The sequence below is a fragment of the Mus musculus genome, chromosome 4, assembly GCF_000001635.26.
Source record: "Mus musculus strain C57BL/6J chromosome 4, GRCm38.p6 C57BL/6J".
Lineage (NCBI taxonomy): Eukaryota > Metazoa > Chordata > Mammalia > Rodentia > Muridae > Mus > Mus musculus.
This window is the reverse complement of record NC_000070.6, coordinates 57,642,882-57,661,950: the sequence shown is the minus strand read 5'-3', so window position 1 is coordinate 57,661,950 and position 19,069 is coordinate 57,642,882. Positions and strand designations below refer to the sequence as shown.

The 19,069-nt window shown below is 44.3% G+C and overlaps 1 protein-coding gene across 5 annotated transcripts in view; it reads right to left on the bottom strand.

Moving 5' to 3' along the window:
- Positions 1-19,069, bottom strand: part of Pakap (paralemmin A kinase anchor protein) — a 462,510-nt gene that overhangs the window by 235,034 nt on the left and 208,407 nt on the right. For all 5 annotated transcript variants that reach the window (NM_001384157.1, NM_001384149.1, NM_001384150.1 and 2 more), the window contains one exon: positions 13,831-13,961. In NM_001384157.1, the coding sequence (NP_001371086.1) occupies positions 13,831-13,961 (131 nt within the window). The remainder of the gene's footprint in view (positions 1-13,830; positions 13,962-19,069) is intronic.

Sequence of the window (19,069 nt, the reverse complement as noted above, 5' to 3'; positions counted from 1 at the left end):
ATGCAGAGTGGAATAACTTAGAAACTATAGGTAACATAAAATACTAAGAGAGCACTGTGCAGAATGCAGAGGGAAAGAGGAAGAAAGAAGATGCTGCAGAGAGCAGAAGGAGCGGCAGGCTTCTCCTTACCCTGGGAAAGAGCAGATCCCATGGTAAGGACAAGGCAGGCTTAGTCTTATTTTTTAAAGAAAATGCCTTTTTCTTACAAACATGGGTTTAATTCATTTAGCATTAAAAGTGTAGAAGTCTTTTCTTTCTCTATGTAATAAAGATTGAACTCATTTATTATCCAGAATGAGTGAGTTCTTTCTGCACCGGTGCTTGGTCTTTTGCTCCATATGCATAGGTGAGTATGGATGTGTATGTACATATGTAATTGTGAGAATGTATGCGTGTGTGTGTGTGTGTGTGTGTGTGTGTGTAAGTATGTAATTGTGAGAATGCAGGCAAGCTGGACCCAACTGGGTTTGAATAGAAATGTATAAATGAATAAACGAGCATGTATGAATCTGTATATGAACTTATGTGAGATCATGCATATTCGCTTATGTAAAAGTTTTCCCTTTTGTGAATGGTATTCTCTACTTCTGGTTCAATAGAAGTTTATTGCTCCAAACTTCCCCCTAGCCTGACAAGCAAGAGGCATCTGGGCAATAGGGAAAAGGCTCTAGCAATTAATCCTTTACTTAATCTCCTGCTGTTTTAGGATGTGGTGCTAAGTGCTTGAGATTGCAGACTCTGGCCTCAGAGGAATGCAGAAAGCAGGTCAGCTGCAATAACATAGTAACTTAGACTTAGATAAGTTATCTTTTTATTATACAGCAACCCTAAATTTCTCGTAAGGCAAAGTCTTACCCTCTGCCTATGCTCTTCCCCCTCGGCTGCCTCAAGAAGAGCCGATAAGAAAGAAGAGCCCCCCTCCCTCTCATCAGAACTGTCCCCCCCAACTCCCAGCAGAAAGTGAGTCTGGGAGCAAGGCAGTAAGCAGGCTTTCTCCATGGTCTCTCCTTCAGTTCCCGCCTCCAGGTTCTTGCTTGAGTTCTTTTGCCCTGACTTCTCTTATATGTTCACTGTGATGAACATATAAGCCAAACAAACCCTTTTTTCCTCCGTGTTGGTTTGGTTGTGTTTTATCACAGTGAAGGAAAGCATACTAGCACAGGTGGCCACTCTTGTGCCAGGTGGCAGCATAGCAAAGCCAGCATTCCTGCTGAGGGATCCCCAGAATTCTCTGGACACCAGCAGTGCTCTGACATCACCCTTTCCTTTTGTCTTTCTCCACTTGAGGAGAAAAAGCATGACACTAGAATGCCCGAGAGTGGCTTTTATTCTAGTAGAGATTCTGTTTCCAAGGAGACAGCATAGCTGAGCAGTAAGGCAGGAGAGGCTGTTGGTTGGCAGGAAGTAGTCCCATGATTCTCGTGGTTTTTAGAAAGGTCACATACAAGCCGCCATTTCTTAATACTTTGTAAAACTGAACACCTTGCTCGGAGTTTGTTTGTTTGTTTGTTTGTTTGTTTTTAAATCTCAAAAAGGGAATGAGACTTTGGGAAACATGCTGTTAATTTATTTACCTGCCCCCTACTCAACTTTCCCATTACAGCATAATTCTCGCCTGTCATTAGGCCTGGAGTTCCACTGCCACAGTTGGCAGTTCCAGCTTCAAGTGAGGAAGCCTAGATGTCTGAGGATGCTCTGGGTGAAGGAAGGATGAGGAGAGCATGAGTGTGCTAAGGAACTGGATTCAACAGAGGAAGGGGGCTTGGAGCTTCTGTGTCCTATCTGCTTCCAGGAAGGCTCCACGCCTGAACCTGAGGGCAAAGAGAGACTGACTGACTCTGGATGGAGACAAGTCTGCCTGCTTACACAGGTCCTTCCTATTCATAGCTTGCCTTGTTCTGTGGGCGGTGTATGGTTGTCACCAGACCCAACCATAAGACTTCCATGTTATTGCTGGAAAGGACTGAGACCATGTGCTGTAGTTTGGATATGGTATGTCTGCAAAGGTGCCTGTCTAGTCCCCCATTTGACAAAGCTGAGAGGGGGCAGGACCTTTAAAGGGCTGGGCTCAGGTAAATTTGTTTAGATCACTGAGAAGCCTTTCCTTTAAAGAGAATTTAAAGATATTTTTGTATGGTAATTCCTAGTTAGTTCTGGTAAGAGCCAGGTATGAGTGAGCGATCCTGGTTCTGGAATCACTCTCTGCATTCATGTCTTAGCACACAATATCTTCTTGCATATTCTCTGGCCCTGATGTCTTCTAACACGTTGTGAGGTCATCAGGGGATCCTCACCAGAATTAGCACCATGCCATTTGGCAATATTTTTTTGTAACTCTAAAACTGTTAAGACAAAGGAACCTATCTCTTTATAAAGTATCCAGCTTCATGCATTGAGTTAGAGTACTACGGTAATGCTCTATTTACACATCATCCTCAGAATGAACGATGGTCGAGAAGTATGAGAGAGCTTATCAAATAGAAGGGTCAACATTTCCATTCTACCAAGAAGGTAGAAGGGGAAGACACCATATTACAAAGCTACAGGCAAATAGTCCTTTCAAAATAGAAGAGCAATATTTTCGAGGTTTGTTGTAGAGGAGCAACTTGGGGCGTGTCAATAATAAGCCTAAAGGCTTGGAATCAACTATCAAAAAATTGACTTTGCCCAATTCCTTCAACTGCAGCAACTGTTCCAAGAGTTGGAAACTGTAAGCATTCCTTGTATTAGGCTCTTACAAGGGTTCAGTCTATGGATAAAATGTATCCACCATCTTCATAGTTCTAGACACTAAATTACTAGATACCAAACAAAATGATTCTACTGCAGTGGTTTTTAACCTTCCCAGTGCTGCAACTCTAACACAGTTCCTCCTGTTGTGGTGACCCTAAACTATAAAATTATTTTGTTGCTACTTCATAACTGTAATTTTGCTACAGTTATGAATTGTAACATAAATATATGAAATGAGGTCCCCAAAGGGTTCATGACCCACAGGTTGAAAACTGCTGTTCTAATGAACCCTGAAGAACCAGAGTTGGGGCACAGTGCTTGGGACACCAGGTCACCTTGGAAAGTCACCTGAGTACAGTTTAAGGGATCTTGCTCCTATACCTGTGCTGGTATCCAAAGCTGACACAACCATCAACATCTAGGCTTCCACTGTGTATGAAAACAGTCTTTCCTGGGTTGTTCCAGAAAGATAGGACAGGGACCAGAGAGAGGCTGGGAACTGCAGGGACAGAGTATTCATCTCCAAAGCAGGGTCCTCGCAACAATGAAATTTGTTCCCATATGAACTAGTTTGGCTTTGCATGTTCTCTGTCATTGACTCCCACCCCTGGGGGCCAGTCTCAGGTGTCGGCTCTAAGTTGATCCAGGTAACTGACTCACTCACCATGATCAAGAGCCCATGGTTTATGAGTTGTCCTAAAATATCTGTCTTTGTCAAGCCAGCACAAGAGTGGGTGAAAAAGAGAAGCAGATGTTCTACTAAAACCCAGAGCTGACTTTCCTGTCTTGATGCCTAAAAGGTGGTTGAAACACTTGGCTCTCTGCTCTGAGAATCGCTTCAGGGGTCTGTACTCTAAAGTTATTTGCTGGTGAGATTTTCATCTTAGAGTCAACACCTGTGTTCTAGTTTGATATTTTTTGTTTGTTTGTTTGTTTGTTCTATTTTCCAAGTTTTGAGTTTTGGTTTTCAAGACAGTCTATGTAGCTCTGCCTGTCCTCGAACACCCTCCGTAGACCACACAGGCCTCAAACTCACAGAGCTCGCCTGCTTCTGCCTCCTGACTGCTGAGATTAAAGGCCCGTGATGCTAAATAAACCCAAGCAGTTTTGAATTTTGAAACAGGCTCTCATTATGTAGCTTAGGATGATCCTCCTGCCTCAGCCTCCCCAGGTGCTAAGATTATACTAAAAAACCCTTTCTCCAGTGTGCAGCAGTGTTCAGAGGTGAGCCTCGGGCTCTGACTTAATAATCAGATAATGAATCCACGTACAGAGTCACAGCCTCACAGGGCCTGGGGGAGGGGCTTTGCTACACAGTGAGCTTGTGCCGTCTCTGCTTCCTGGCTACCTCCAGGTAATCACCTTTGCTCTTCTACCAGACACCCTACCCTGATGTTCTGCCTCACAACAGGTCCAGAAACAACGGAGTCAAGTGTCCACCACCAATGGGTGCAAAATTCTGAAACAGTGAACCTAAAATACACCTTTTTAAATGATTTTCTCAAGTATTTCATCACAGTAACCGAAAACCAGCCAGTAACAGATAACTCCAGGCTATATATGTGGTTCCCTCTTTGGAGTGCTTTTGTCCCCAAGAGGACAGTTAGTACAGTCTGGAGCCATTTTATTGTACTCAGGTTGGGGAATGGCCCAACTGGAAACTACCCCTAGGTCAAATCCATGGATATTATTACACTTCACACAACGTATAAGATAGCCTCCAACAACTAATAATTATTGGCCCTAAAATGTCAATTGTGTTGCTGAGAAGCCCTGCTCTAGGGAGCTGGGACAGAGAGTTAGGATGCTGAATGCATTCTGTAGCCAGCTCTGCACAGGAGCACAGGAGTTTTGCATGCTACCTGTGCCCTGCAAAGTGCAACGTGGGCATTGTCTTCATCAATGAATGGGAAACAAATCTCAGCTTCAGAGAAGTCACAGGGTTAGTCAAGATCCGACAGCTCAGACACGCAGAATCAGGACTCCAAGTCTGGTCAAATGTGGAGGTGCAGGTTCACCAGCCCTGTGCTACCCTGGGGGGCCTTTACATTAATGGCACACCATCTCTAGCAGAGCATCAGGCTGAATCCAGGCAAGAAGATACACTCAGGAGAAAAGAGACCAAAGGGAGCCTGCATTTCCTTCGTGTACCTGAAGGAGGCACTCTCACTAGCCATGAAAACTGCTACAGGGAGGTTAGAGCCTCCACCTCCCAGGTCATGGTACATCGTTATATTTTTCAGTAAGAGGCATCTATGAACTGAGGAGGAGCTGCCTGCCTGTCCATCTTCCTACAGCATGAAATGAATGATAGCATGAGTTCACTTAATACCAGGGGTCTCAAACTATTTTAATCATAAAACAACATTTACAAGAGAACTAACGGTAGAAGATAAAATTGTTTACAGCGCATGTAGTATATAGTATTGTTTTGGCTCGGGAAAACGGCAACCCTAAATAGATTTCGTCTGGGAGTGTGCCGCATGTGGGGCAGGAACCCGGGCTGGGACGGTGCAGATGGAGCCCGCCAGTGTGGAGTGTCCCACCCCTGCTTCAAAAGAACAGCACATCACAGAGCTAAACATAGCAAGCACTGAGAGCACAGCGAACCCCCAGCAAGCATCCTCTGATTTCAAAGAACATTTCCGTGGGTGCCGGTTCCAGAAGAGCTGTGAGTGAGGCCTGTCTCAGTGGTTTCCAAATCGCACAGCATGAGACGAAGGTGTCCACCTTCTGTTCTGAGACTCTTAATAATGCAGAGAATTAAACAAATTCTGATAAACACTGGAGAGAGCCAGAGAAAAGGTGGACTAACCTACTTGTATCTTGATTTTTTTTTTTTTAAAGCTGCATGACCTTCTGGTTAGCAACTGATACTTCAATATTTTATTCAATGAATATTTGATGTGACATATTTTCACACTGAAAGCTGTTCAGATGAGTTAGTCATCTCTTCAGTGAATCAGTTACTTACACTGAGTCTTCTGTTTCCTGAGAATCTAAGCACCTCCCCATAGCCTCAGCCTCACCTGTATCCAAAACCACTTCCTGTCACAATGGGGACATTTCTCTGCACAGGTGCGTTTGTTTAAAGAAGGGCTCTCAACCCAACTCCTCAAAATGTCATGGCTGGAAGGTCCCAAGAGATTTCTCTTGGAAGAGATGAGGAAAGAGGCCAGAGACCAAGAGAGACTTGCCTGAGCTCACAGGGAATTACCTGCAGAGCCAAAAAAGGTCATTTTCATTTAGTATTCAAGGTTTCTCACCTTCACCAAGGGGTGAGTTAGAGGAACAAACTCCCTCTGTGTTTACCATTAGTCAAAGAAAGTTAAGAACGCACTGTACCTCTGAAGGCCTAACTTAGGATGGGTATGCTTCACTGTCAACTGGGCTAGACTTAGGGCCACCTAGGTGATTGGTGAGGCAGGGCTCCTCTTTCTCTTTCTCTTTCCATCCTTTCTCCCTTCCCTTTCCACTCCTCTTCTTATCCCTCCACCATCTATCCATCCTGAGTGTATCTGTGAGAGGGTGTTCCCAAAGGGAACTCATCCTGAATGCATGCAGCACCAATTCCAGAGCAGAGGGCCTGGATGGAAAGAAAGGAGGACAAAGGAGCAAGCCAGCTGGAGACCAACACTCATCCTTTCTGCTTATCTGTCACCTAGACAGCCACTACCACATGTGCCTACACTTTGGCATTTTAGCCAAGTACACAGCGCCTGACAACCACATATGGAGCCCTCTGAAACCAGGAGCCCAAACCATCCTTTCCTCTTTTAGGTTGTTTCTGTAGGTATTTTGTCACAACAATGAGAAAAATAATGAATTCATTATTGAAATTAGAATGATACTCAAGTGGAAAAAAAAAAACCCACAAGGCAAGCAATAAGCCCTGGTTCCAAGAACAGATATGAAACAGATCGAACTACTGTGGGTTTGGTTGCCTGAAATATCAAGAGCACCAGTTTGATGGTTTGTATTTGCTTGGCCCAGAGAGTGGCAATATATGGAAGTATCTCCCTGTTGGAGTAGGTGTGGCCTTGTCGGAGTAGGTATGTCACTGTGGGTGTGGACCTTAAGACCCTTATCCTAGCTGCCTGGAAGTCAGTCTTCCATTAGCAGCCTTCAGATGAAGATGTAGAACTCTCAGCTCTGCCTGCATTCTGCCTGCCTAGACATTGCCATGCTCCTGCCTTGATGATGGACTGAACCTCTGAACCTGTAAGCCAGCCCCAATTAAATGGTGTCCTTTATAAGACTTGTATTGGTCATGGTGTCTGTTCACAGCAGTAAAACCCTAAGACAACTACTATGGGGTTCTGTGTAACCCCAGGAACACAGTAACTCACTGATAATAGTTGACCCTGGAATTTTTCAGTATAATATTCCATCAGGAAACAACTCATACAGATGTTAACGTCTGAGATTTGTTTTTAAAATATAAGAAATGAGTCTGCTTTCAGCAACCCTCATATATTTTTTAAAGCCTCATTGGTCTCCTCTTACCAGCAAGTCAAGAATATGACTGTTACACAAGCCAAGAAGAATAGCAAACAGAGACAAGTTTTCTGCTAAGTGACAAGGCTCTCCGCTGTTTGCAGTCACTCTGATGGCATGACTTGAGGCCATATTGCTCACAGTTCAGCTATCGATCTTTGTGTTATTTCAGATAATAGAAATTTCTGGGCTTTGAGGAGGTAGCCAGCATCCTTGACCTGTATTGTTATTAGCCCAGAGAGCCAAGGTTATTTCTAATGAAGTTCAAAGGGAGGGGGCTCTGCCATAAGGCCTTTGGGAAAACAAACAAACAAACAAAAAGACCAAACAAAACAAAACACAAAAGCCTCAGCTTTGTGGTGAGTGGCTCTCTCTTACAAAGTCCCCAGAGGTGGTTTCTAATGTCCTTGAGTCAAAGCCAGAATCAGTCTGAAATCAAGGGCAATTGCTGTGCTCTTTAGTCTACTGCGTGCTATTGATTTTCCAGGCTTCGGTGCTAGAAACTGAATCTTCCAGTCTTTCTCCATGTACAGCAATCCTCCTTGTACAAAACAGCCATAGGGAATAAGCTTAGCATCTTTATAAGTTGTGTGTGGGCGTGGGTGAGTGAGGGTGGCCAGCATGCACACACTGCAGTGCTCCTTTCGAGTTTAGGAGACAATCTTTGGGGTGAGCCCTCGTCTATCATTATGGCTTTGGGGAATTGAGTCCAGGTTACCAGATCTGGCAACAAGTGCTTAGACCCACTGAGCTAGGAACTACTCCTTATTTGTGCCACAGAATCCAAATTTCTGGAATGAAGCCTATAGATTATTTTTTTTAAAAACTTCCCCAAGGTAAATTATACTGCCCAAGATTTGAGTAGTCTAGGTACATTCTCCCTCCCTTCCTTACCTCCCTCTGCTCTTCCCTCCCTCTCTTCTCCCATCCCTCCCTCCTGCCATCTCTCCCTCTCCTTTCCTCTCTTCCTCTCTCCTTCCATCCCTCCTTCCTTTGTCTTTCCTTCTCAGTAAGCTATCCTGAAAAATCTAATCACCACCACCACCAGTTCTGAAAGGCAGAAGACGTTCCATTCCAAGGCACCTCCATTGTATAAATAACATTGTGGGAGAAAGTGCAGCTAAAGTCCTGGAATTTCCTACACTGCTCTAGGCTGTGAACAATTTTTAAAAGCATATGATTTTATCTTTTCTTAATGTCTAGGGGAATGGTCATATCAAACCCAAGCCGTAAGTCTTCGTGCTTTATTTAAACCCTGTCGTATTCAGATTGACCCAATCATAAAGAAGCAAGACACTGCCTGAATTCTAGACACACTTGAGGGTCTGTGGGGCCACCACCCCTCTTCTTTCTCTAAACCAAATGACCCAAGTTAATTCTCATTTTTTTTCATATAGAAATTGCATGTTCTCTTTGATTACCATGCTCTATTCTTCCTTAAGTCTTTTTTTTTTTCTGATTTGTTTTGGTTTGTTTTGGTTTTGGGACAAGGTCTCACATAGTCCAGACTGCCTCAGATTCTCTAGGTGCAGAAAATGACCTACAGATGATCACCCTCCCAATTCCACCTACCAAGTGTTGAGAGCACTACTACACCTGTATGGTATGTATACAGGTATGAATACGTATGTATATGGCATGTATATGTATGAAGAACTCATGTATACATGTGCAGGACCTTCTTGGAGCCCTTGGAAGAGGTCGATGGCCAAGACAGAGGAAAGGAACCATGGTGGGCTGTAAGAGTGAGTGGCTAGGCTCTATTCTGGGGAGGCTTTGCCTGCTCCTGTCATGGTCTTGCCAGGCATTGAACTCGTGAACCCTGGATGTGTCCCAGGGTAAGCTGCATCCTATGGGCTACTGTGTATGAGCAAGGCTGTTGTGGGTACCTCCTCCTCCTCCAGACCTCCTGGCTGAGGACATCCTTCCTACTCTGGAATTTGATTTTGGTTTCCCTTCCTCTTGTCATCTCTCCCCTGTAGATTGAGCCACCAGACCTCCTGGCTGAGGACATCCTTTCTACTCTGGAATTTGATTTTAGTTTCCCTTCCTCTTACACATACATACCATGCGCACTACCATAACCAGTGTGCGTGGTGCTAGGGATCAAACCCAGGGTCTTGTGCTTGCCAGGCAAGTGCTCTACCAACTGAGCTGTAACCCAGTCTCTGTGAAGGGTGGATCTCATATGGCCTCTGCTGGCCTAGGGTGACCTTGCTTGATCCTTCTGCTTCCACTTCCAGGATACAGAGACTACAAAAAACCCATCACCATGCCTGGCTTACTTTAGCATTGGGAGACAGAACCACGTGTCCCTTTTAAGAGAATCTAATGCATTTCTTGGGAGTGACTCAGACCAGTGGGCGGAGAGCTAACGATCTGTGATCTGCAGAGCAATGTTTTGTTGCACAAATTCCCTTTTCACAGGGCACTGTGGCATCACTTCTGGGTTTCCTGTTCAATAAATATCTAGTTCTGGATGGGACCTCCAAATCTCTCCTCTTCTCTTTATTCCTTTCTCTCATTGCCTCTGCCCTGTTGCTTTGTGAGTTTCAATTCTTTCTTAGTTTTCTGAAGCTTCTTTTTTTTTTTTTTCAGTTCAACAGTCATGCTTGTGGATGATGGACATATTCACCCCTCATCTTTTTATGCTTCTCTTATTTGTGGTTTTCCCACCAAGAGTGGGTCATCTGTGTCCTCTCCTTGACTGGGCGTGGCTGCCAGAATGTTTAGAGGCTCACTTACGGACAGCTCTAAGTGTAGACCTTGTTTTTGCTCGGCTCTCTGGATCCTCTGTTATTGCCACAGAAAGATAATAAGAGCAGCCCGTTAGCCTGTTGGTGCGCAGAAAATAAAAGCAGATGCATCCCACCTACAGCTTAGAGCCATTTAGCTGAGCTCAGCCAAAGAGAGCAGAGTCCTGTAGCCCATCTTCAGACTTTGTCACACTGCAGAGAGCTTATGTGAACCATGAGCTCAACAGCTGTTCCGATAGTCCTCTGTGAGACAGAAGCGAACTGCGCCCAACCACAGGAAAGTATCTCCGGGGAATGGGTGTTCCTTACGGCATGAGGGATGGCAGCCCCTTTCTTCCCTTGGGACTGGGATGTAAAGACACAAAAGCCTTTAGAGGAGAAGCATGCCTAATCTGAAGGCCTAAAACTGGAAATGTTCCCACATCTGAATCTTCATGATCACAGACAGGCAGACCTCTCCAAGTCTTTCCTCCAATGGGTCAATGTGCAAAATTTGTTCCAAACGAAAAATTACTTTAAAATATTGTACAATGTTATCTACAGGTTATGTATAAGGTCTGTGTATGAAACAAACACATTTCATGATTCTATCCCCAAGGTGTCTCATTGTACACTGGCAGAGATTCTGAAATTAAAACAACTGCAAAGTCCCAAATGCAAACATCTCTGATTCTAAGCATGTTGCACAAGGGTGGCTCAATCTACAGGGGAGAGATGACAAGAGGAAGGGAAACCAAAATCAAATTCCAGAGTAGGAAGTATGTCCTCAGCCAGGAGGTCTGAAGGAGGAGGGGGTACCCACAACAGCCTTGCTCATACACAGTAGCCTATAGGATGCAGCTTACCCTGGGACACATCCAGGGCCCACGAGTTCAATGCCTGGCAAGACCATGACAGGAGCAGGCAAAGCCTCCCCAGACCCAGAGCCTAGCCACTCACTCTTACAGCCCACCATGGTTCCTTTCCTCTGTCTTGGCCATCGCCCTCTTCCAAGGGCTCCAAGAAGGTCCTGCACACGTATACATGAGCTCTTCATTCTCTTGATTCAAAACCACTTTTGATCTGCTCTGCAAGATCTGCTCTATTTTTTTCCTGTGGCTGACCATGCCCATTTGAACCCCCAACTCTTACAGCACACTCCTGTAGGCGTAGTTTCTGTGTACTGTGTAAAGGTCATCCTTGCATTATTCAAATGCTGATTTCTCTGCCTTCATATGTTTTAATCCAGGCATGGCATTGTAATGCTTACATCAAGAATCTCCCATCTCAAGTTTGTGTAAACAATTCTTACCATTTATTCTTGGCCCTGTCAATAAAAACTGATCACCCAATGACTAGGCAGAAAAAAAGGAGAGAGACTAGAGAGAAAAAAAGGATGGGACTTCCATCAGTCAGGGGAAGGAGAGGGGGAGGGAGAGGGAGGGAGGAAAAGAGGAGAGGAAAAGAAGAGATTGAGCCACAAGAAGAGGCAAAAGTTCATGAGAGTTCAGCTGAAGGATGGAAGGCCTTAAATGCAAATATTATTGGGGTTATGGCTGGGAGGTAGCCAGATTTTAGGGGATAAGATACACTGCCCAGATATTAAGGTGAAACTTGAAAATAAACCTTGGTCTCTCTGTGTTGTTATTAGGGAACTAGCTAGGATAAAGGCATATATCATATAAATTTACAATAATATTAAAAATAACATTTACACATTCCAGTGGTTGATTTTGTCCAAACTGAGCTTGCATTTAAGATGAGCCCCCAGGGTCCCATCACAGCCTGCCAGTGCCTTACCAACTCCTGGACATAAAAAACAGTCATCCCTGCTTAAGCGCACAAGAACAACAGAAAACGTCTTAGAATTCACTCCTTTCTGTAGTAACATACTTTCCTTTGTATATATGGTGTAATGGCTGGTAACAGTTTAGCTTTTACCCTTTGGGCTCCATAAAGTATGTATATACATGAATATGTGCACAGGCATATATGTATGTGTGCTTATGCATACATATATGTACATTCCCCCCAGACTTTTTCTTGGCCATGTCTCCCACAAGCAACAGTTAGCCGTGCTGTTCTGAATGGTCTGTAGAGACATTAGGGCCTGGGCAAACCAGGAGCACAGGCTGAAGCACGAGCCGGGGTTTGCACTCAGCTTGTGACACAGCTGACCTCTCTGAGCTGGCCTCCAGCCTTCACTAGCTGTGAGTGTCAGCGGCAAGCAGCAGTTCAGCTGGCATACTCTGCTTCACCTGTGTGATGGCTAACGGTGTCTGCCATCTTGACCGGATCTGGAATCCCCTACAAGTCAAGTGGCTGGCCACTCCTGTGAGGGGTTTTCTTGACCAAGGTACTTGAAGTGGGAAGATCCACACTAAATCTGGGCATCCCTGGGCTGGCCGCAGCCCAGATCAAAGGGCGTGGAGGAAGGACTGCTTTGCCTTGTGTCTGTCTTCACTCTTGCTTGACAAGTTCATCCAGCCTGTTGTTGAATTCCCTAACTGATAGTAGGATGAGCATCTCTGGGCTTCCAAATGTAGAGCGAAGACCAGCATTTCTCCCCAAACTCTTCAGGCCTACAGCACCAGATTGAGACTATGGACTGAGTAGCTACCAAACTCTTGGTATTTCCCATGGGAATTAAACATTGTTGGTCTACCATATCATGTAATTAAATCTAATAAGTCTCCTTTGACAATATATTCACTCCATCAGTTCTGTTCCTCTAGATCAGAGATTCTCCACCTTCTTAATGCTATGAACCTTTTACCATAGAATTATTATTCTCCAACCATAGAATTATTTTTTGTTATTACTTCATAGTTTCAATTTTGCTACTGTTATGAATCATAATGTAAACATCTAATATGCAGGTTATCTAATCTATAACCCCTGTGAAAAGGTCATTCGACACCTAAAGGGGTTGAGATCCACAAGATTAGAACCACTGCTCTAGGAACCCTGACACACTCTTAGTTACTTGGTTAGCTAGTTGGAGATAAGATATGACTCTATGTCCTAAACTAGCCTTGAATTGGAGTGCCTCCTGTCTCCTGATGCACTTGCCAAGTGTTTGCTTCAGCCTCAGGAGGAGGTGGAGGGCCAGTAATAGGTTAGGTGAACTTGTCGAGAAGGGTCAAGACTAGCAAAAAGCAATCAGGCAGAATTTGATGGAACAGGTTGGCTGTAGAGACTCTGTTCTAAGGTCTGTACATACATACCACCTTCCACCCTCTGCTCCTACTGTCTAGGTGTCCTGAGACCTGGGATGGCTAGAGTTACCAAGGAGAAGGCTCTAATTTTGCTTACAAATGGACCTGACCAGTTTCCTGGCCATAGGCAGGCCACCTCCCTTCTGGAGTGAAGTAGTCAGAACCTGGTTGAGGGCAGCCAGAGAAGCAATGTGGTCACTGGGCAGGACAAGGAGGCCTTGCAAAGTTAATCTACAGAGCTCAGGCATACAGCCTGACCTTTCCTATGCTCTCTTCATCTCAGTTCCAAGAGCCCTGACGACAATCCTCCCGTCTCAGTTGATCACATAGGGCAAATCTAGGCAGAAACCCTTCACAGTGGCCACAAAAGCCAACAGCTAGACCCACAAAAAAAAGATAAAAGCTGTCAGAAGAACTTACAGGAGAGCATTTGGGGGAGGGCAGACTGCTTATAATAAAGACCTCATTGGTGGGGGAAACCATCTCTGTACTATTCGCTGAGGAATAACAGCAACTCACACTGAAAAGTTAGCCGACACCAGTATCTATTTAGGACAGCAATCTACAGCCCCAGGGAAAAGTCGCAGCACGGCGAAAGCGTCCCCTTCAGGAGAGCAGTGGTTACTGCAGGCTGGGAACTACCTACCTCTGAATGTTATCTTCAAGCTGCTTGACTTTGAATTCATCTTCTTCAGACTGCCTGCGCCTGGCTTCCTCCTCCTCCGCTGTTCCCGCTGGTACACCCTGCAGCAGCCATTTTTCCCGAAGCACTTTGGACTGTGGGAAGGAGAGAAGACAACAGATGACACCTTTTGGTCCACATCTTTTCCAGCAGGACTTCTCCATCAAATCTGTCACTCAACTGTTCAGGTCTGACCATTGCCTTCACCCCTCTCTCAGACATGGCTTTCGGTATCTGCTTGGCCTTGGCACCAGAATTTTTGGACTTTTTTTTTTTTTTTTTTTTTTTTTTGGTTTTTCGAGACAGGGTTTCTCTGTATAGCCCTGGCTGTCCTGGAACTCACTTTTTAGACCAGGCTGGCCTCGAACTCAGAAATCCACCTGCTTCTGCCTCCCAAGTGCTGGGATTAAAGGCATGCGCTACCACGCCCAGCCTTTTTTTTTTTTTTTTTTTTGACTTCTTTTTTCTATACCTTCTTTTGTTTTTAAATTCAGGTGTGTATTTATTGAGACCCCCAACACTTACCCAACACTATTCTGGCTGCCAAAAATAAAACAAAGCAAAACAAAATTCAATTCCTGCCTTACACACCTATTCCAGTAAGGAGAGAACAAAGACACAGTTTCTGCACATATACGCAGATAAGTGGGTCTGTGTGTATTTCCACATTCATGCATACATTAGGTTATATATGTATGCCCACACATATGTATGCACAGGTAGATGGGCTCCCCACCCCCACCCCAATGATTCTGGGTGTTCAGGAAGTAGGGAGAGGGATTGCTGCAGGATATTTGATCACTCTTTGAACCCCAAGAATGTATACGGGAAAAACCTGTTTCTAGTTGTGGTGTGGTGGAGCTTTCTGTTTATTGTAGACAAGATTGAATAAAGTCAACCATAGGTCAAGAGGTGGAGCACTCAGCCAGTTGACAGGGAGTGAACATAGGGAAAAAACCATAGAGAGTAAGAAGTCAGGACAGATAGAGAGACACACAGGAAGTAGATAGGAGGGACATTCAGTTAGGAAGGGTTTATAAGACAGTGTGGAGAAGGACTGTTTTGTTTTGTTTGTTTGTTTTTCCCTTCTAGGATGTCAGTGGAGTAGGAAGGTCAGCTGGGTGCTTTCTCTGTCTCTCTGAGCTAGCAGCCTTTCACCACAGCATCTGGCTCCTGAGTCTTCATTGATAAAACTGAACGTTTGGGATTTTGTTTTTGAAAAAAGAGGTAAAGAAAGTGTTGCTATATTATGAGATGGGTCTAAAGGACTTCACTGACAAAGTGGTGTTCCGGTGGAGAACTGCCAGGATGAGGCGCCAGCCTTACAATGTGGTGACGTGGGAAAGGATGGGCTAATGAGAGGTGTCAGTGTTGTTTGTGCCTCCTACTATTAACCGCTGTTTTTAAAAAGTCCAAAATAGAGTAAACATAAGAAATATGTTTAGGTTTATTAGTCATGATGAAACTATATCTAGATTTAATAATTTTAAATATTTTGCCATATTTCCAAACCACCTGTAGCAGCTTGTGGTCTCATGCTAATTATGGTGCCCAAACACCTGTTTTCAGTGTCCCACACGTAGGACTAAAGGAAGCCTGTGACCAGTTGGTTTTCAACTGGTCAATAAAGTTACCAGTGGCCAATGGTTGGGCAGAGAGATAGACAGAGACAGAGACAGAGACAGAGACAGAGACAGAGACAGAGACAGAGACAGAGGCGGGACTTTTAGGGTTCCTGGGAAGGGACCTGAGGAAGGAGGAAGAGGGGGGTTCCATCATGCCATAAAGAGGGGGGACCACACTGGAAAGGTGCTGGAGGGAGAGACAGCTGACGTGTAGGTACAGGGTGAAAGTGGCCCCAGGAGGGCTGCCCAGCAGGGTCCAGGGCAGCAAAGATAAAATATAGACTTAGTAAGTATTAATTCAGGAATACCAGAGGGAGTATGTGTTAGCCACTTGGAGTTAGGGAGTGGCTCAACCACTGAGATATTTAAAGTATTTAAAAAATAAAGCTGTGTATATGTGTCTTTCAGGAATCCAGAACATTCGGGTGAGTAGCAAGGAATGCGCGCACCCACCAGGGAGTTTATATACTACCACATTAACTACCGATACATTTTTTTTCTTTTCTTTTTTTGGAGACAGTGTTTCTCTGTGTAGCTCTGGCTGTCCGGGAACTCCCTTTGTGGACCAGACTGGTCTCAAACTCAGAGATCCACCTGCCTCTGCTTTCCAAGTGCTGGAACCAAAGGTATGTGATGGCATGCCCTGGTTCAAAGCATTTTTTAAAGATTTATTTTTTTTAATTGTGTGTGTGTGTGTGTGTGTGTGTGTGTGTGTGTGTGTGCATGTAAACATTCATATGTAGATGCTGCATGTGTAAATACAGCACCCTAAGGTTCTGGAGAAGGTGTTAGATCCCCTGGAGCTGGAATCACAGGCAGTTAAGACTGCTGAATGTGGGTGCTGAGAACGGAACTCAGGTCCTCTATAAGATCTGTTAGTCCCATTGTAAAACTTTCTAAGATCTTGTACTATCCAGTCCATGTTGAAATATTCTTTTAAAAAGTCCAATGTCATGCCTCATCTCAAAAAAAAAAAAAAACCCAAATAGAAAACCCTTAGTGACTTATTACTCCCCAGTAGTGTCTCCAATGTTAAAATCGGAATCCCACCTGTGCCAGCGTATGAATGTTCTGTAGAATGGGACAAAATACATTCATTTCAGTTCAACAGTTGGGAAAGAAAAATTACTCCTTTGGGAAATGAGATAAAAACAATACATGGCAAGAGCATGTGTGGGCTTCCTCAAAGAAAGAGCAGGGATAGAGGCAAGGGAGGAACTCACACTTTGTAGTCCTTACACAGCAAGTAGCAGCTATGGAATATCCACAGAGACTGGTCTTGTGTATCATGGTTAAGGACCAGAGAGCACCCATGAGTGGACCACCGGTCCTGGGAATTAATCACTGGGAGGATTTAGAGCGCAGGACTAATTCTTCCCAGTAAGAGAAGGCAGTAGGGAAACAAGAAAAAACAGGAATAATGACTGGATAGAGAGATTAGTGGATAGTTTCATTGTAATGCATTATAGAGGTTGGTATGATGACTCTCAGTGTGTTCAGAGGCAAGCTTGGGGCCTGGAGAAATGGCTCCGCAGTTAAAAGCGTCGATTATTCTTCTAGAGAACCTGAGTTTAATGTCCAGCATCTACACAGGGGCTAACAACCATCTGCAGCTCACGTTCCCGGGCATCTGACTCCCTCTTCTGACCTCCTCAGACACAGGTGTGCATGTGCAGGCAAAACAATACCTAAGTGGGATAAAATATGATGAAATAAAGGCAAACTAACAGTATTTAAGGTCTAGTTTTCTAATAAAACTTACAGACATGAATTTGCTCACATATAAATGATTATTATGTAGCTAAAATGACTGGCGAAAGTATACTCTACCTGTCCTACTTAGCTTTAAACAGTCAGCTAAAGACAGTTTAGCATCTTGAGGAGTTGCCCAGATCAGGTTGGCCTGTAGACATGTCTGTGGGGGGCTGTCTTGATTGTTAATGGATATAGGATGCCCCAGGCCACTGGGCAATACCATTTCATGGGCAGGTAGTCCTGGGTATAAAAAGGAGAGCCGACTATGAGCCTGAGAACAAGCCAGCAGGCAGCTTTGCTCCATGATTTCTACTTGAGTTCTTGCCCTGACTTCTCTCAGTGTTGAGCTGTGCCCTGGAAGTGTAATCAAAATAAATTCTATGATGCTTTGCATAAGAATGTTTTATCAGCAACAGAAAAGTTGTCTGAACTCTACATCAGTTTAAGAGTCGCTCAGGGGAGGCTGAGGGTAAAGTATGGCCTTTGTATGTATGAGGCTCTGGGTTCTGTCCATACCACAAATGTAACCAATAGGATTTACAAACTCATTAGGCAACGGTGTTTCTCCCTCACACAGATAACTATTCTCCAGCTTCTCCAACAATGGGCTCCACACCGGTGTCACCCTTCCCTCACCCTTGAGTCCCTCACAGTCAGGTGGCATGTGTGTCGTGTGTCCATCCCTGAGGTTAACAGAGGAAGTTGGACTTGATCAAACAAGTAACTGCTGGAAGAATGAAAGCAAAGCACACACTCTGCACCACAGCAAACACCTAATTATAGGCTAGCGAAGCAAAGGCAGACCTGAGGATGGTCTGTCAAATCTTCCTCCGCTACAGCTAAGGTCACGAATAGGAAGCAACTTTTTAAGTTGGTCCAGGTACACAGTTAGAAGGGTCTGGAGAAGGTGGGAGATGGGAGATGGATTAGGATGAGCAAAGCCTCTCTGTTTCTCTCTGTCTCCTCTCCACCCCTCATCTCTGTCTTTTGATCAGGATTTGTCTTGTTTATAATGTCATATTTAGCAGTCATTTCACTTTGTAAGTCAAGCATTGATGTTGGATTTGTATAAATTCTCCTTGCTGTCAGACTATACAAATCTCCTCCTGTGATTTATTCTTGTGGTTTCATGAGTTTATCCTTTATTCCAAATCATCCATTCATCTGTAATCTGACTAAAGGTATTACTGACTGCATTTGTGAGTAATAGTTAGACTCTGGATACTTCAATTTTCTAAAATAAAGTGGTTTAAGACTCTGGGTGAGGCGATAGATGATAGTTAATGTTTACTTTTCTCATTTTGTGTGTGTATATGTGGTACACATGTGTGTATGCATGAATGTATATATATATATATATATATATATATATATATATATATATATATACACACACATATATATATCCATGTTGAGGTCCAAGACTGATGTCAGGAATCATGCCTAACTGCTCTTTCCACCTTCCCACAGAGGCAAGAACTAATCAGTCAAGCCCAGGCTTGCCAATATGGCTAGCCTTGCTAGACAGCTTTCTCTGGGGACCCCATCTTGGCCTTTCAAGGCTAGAATTGCAGGCAGGGCATCATGCCCACCTGGGGTTTCTGGGATCCAAACTCAGGTCTCATGCTTGCACAAAAAGCACCTTTATCGCCGAGCCGCCATCCAGCATGTTTCTGTTCACTCTTACACCCTTCCCTCATCCTCCTCTCTAACCCTAGAATCCTTTCCTTCTCTCCTCCTTATGCCCGATAAGATCTTGTTTTGGTCTGGGGTTTTGCTATATAATTTAGTTCACAAGGGACACTTCTAATAAAAGAGGTGGA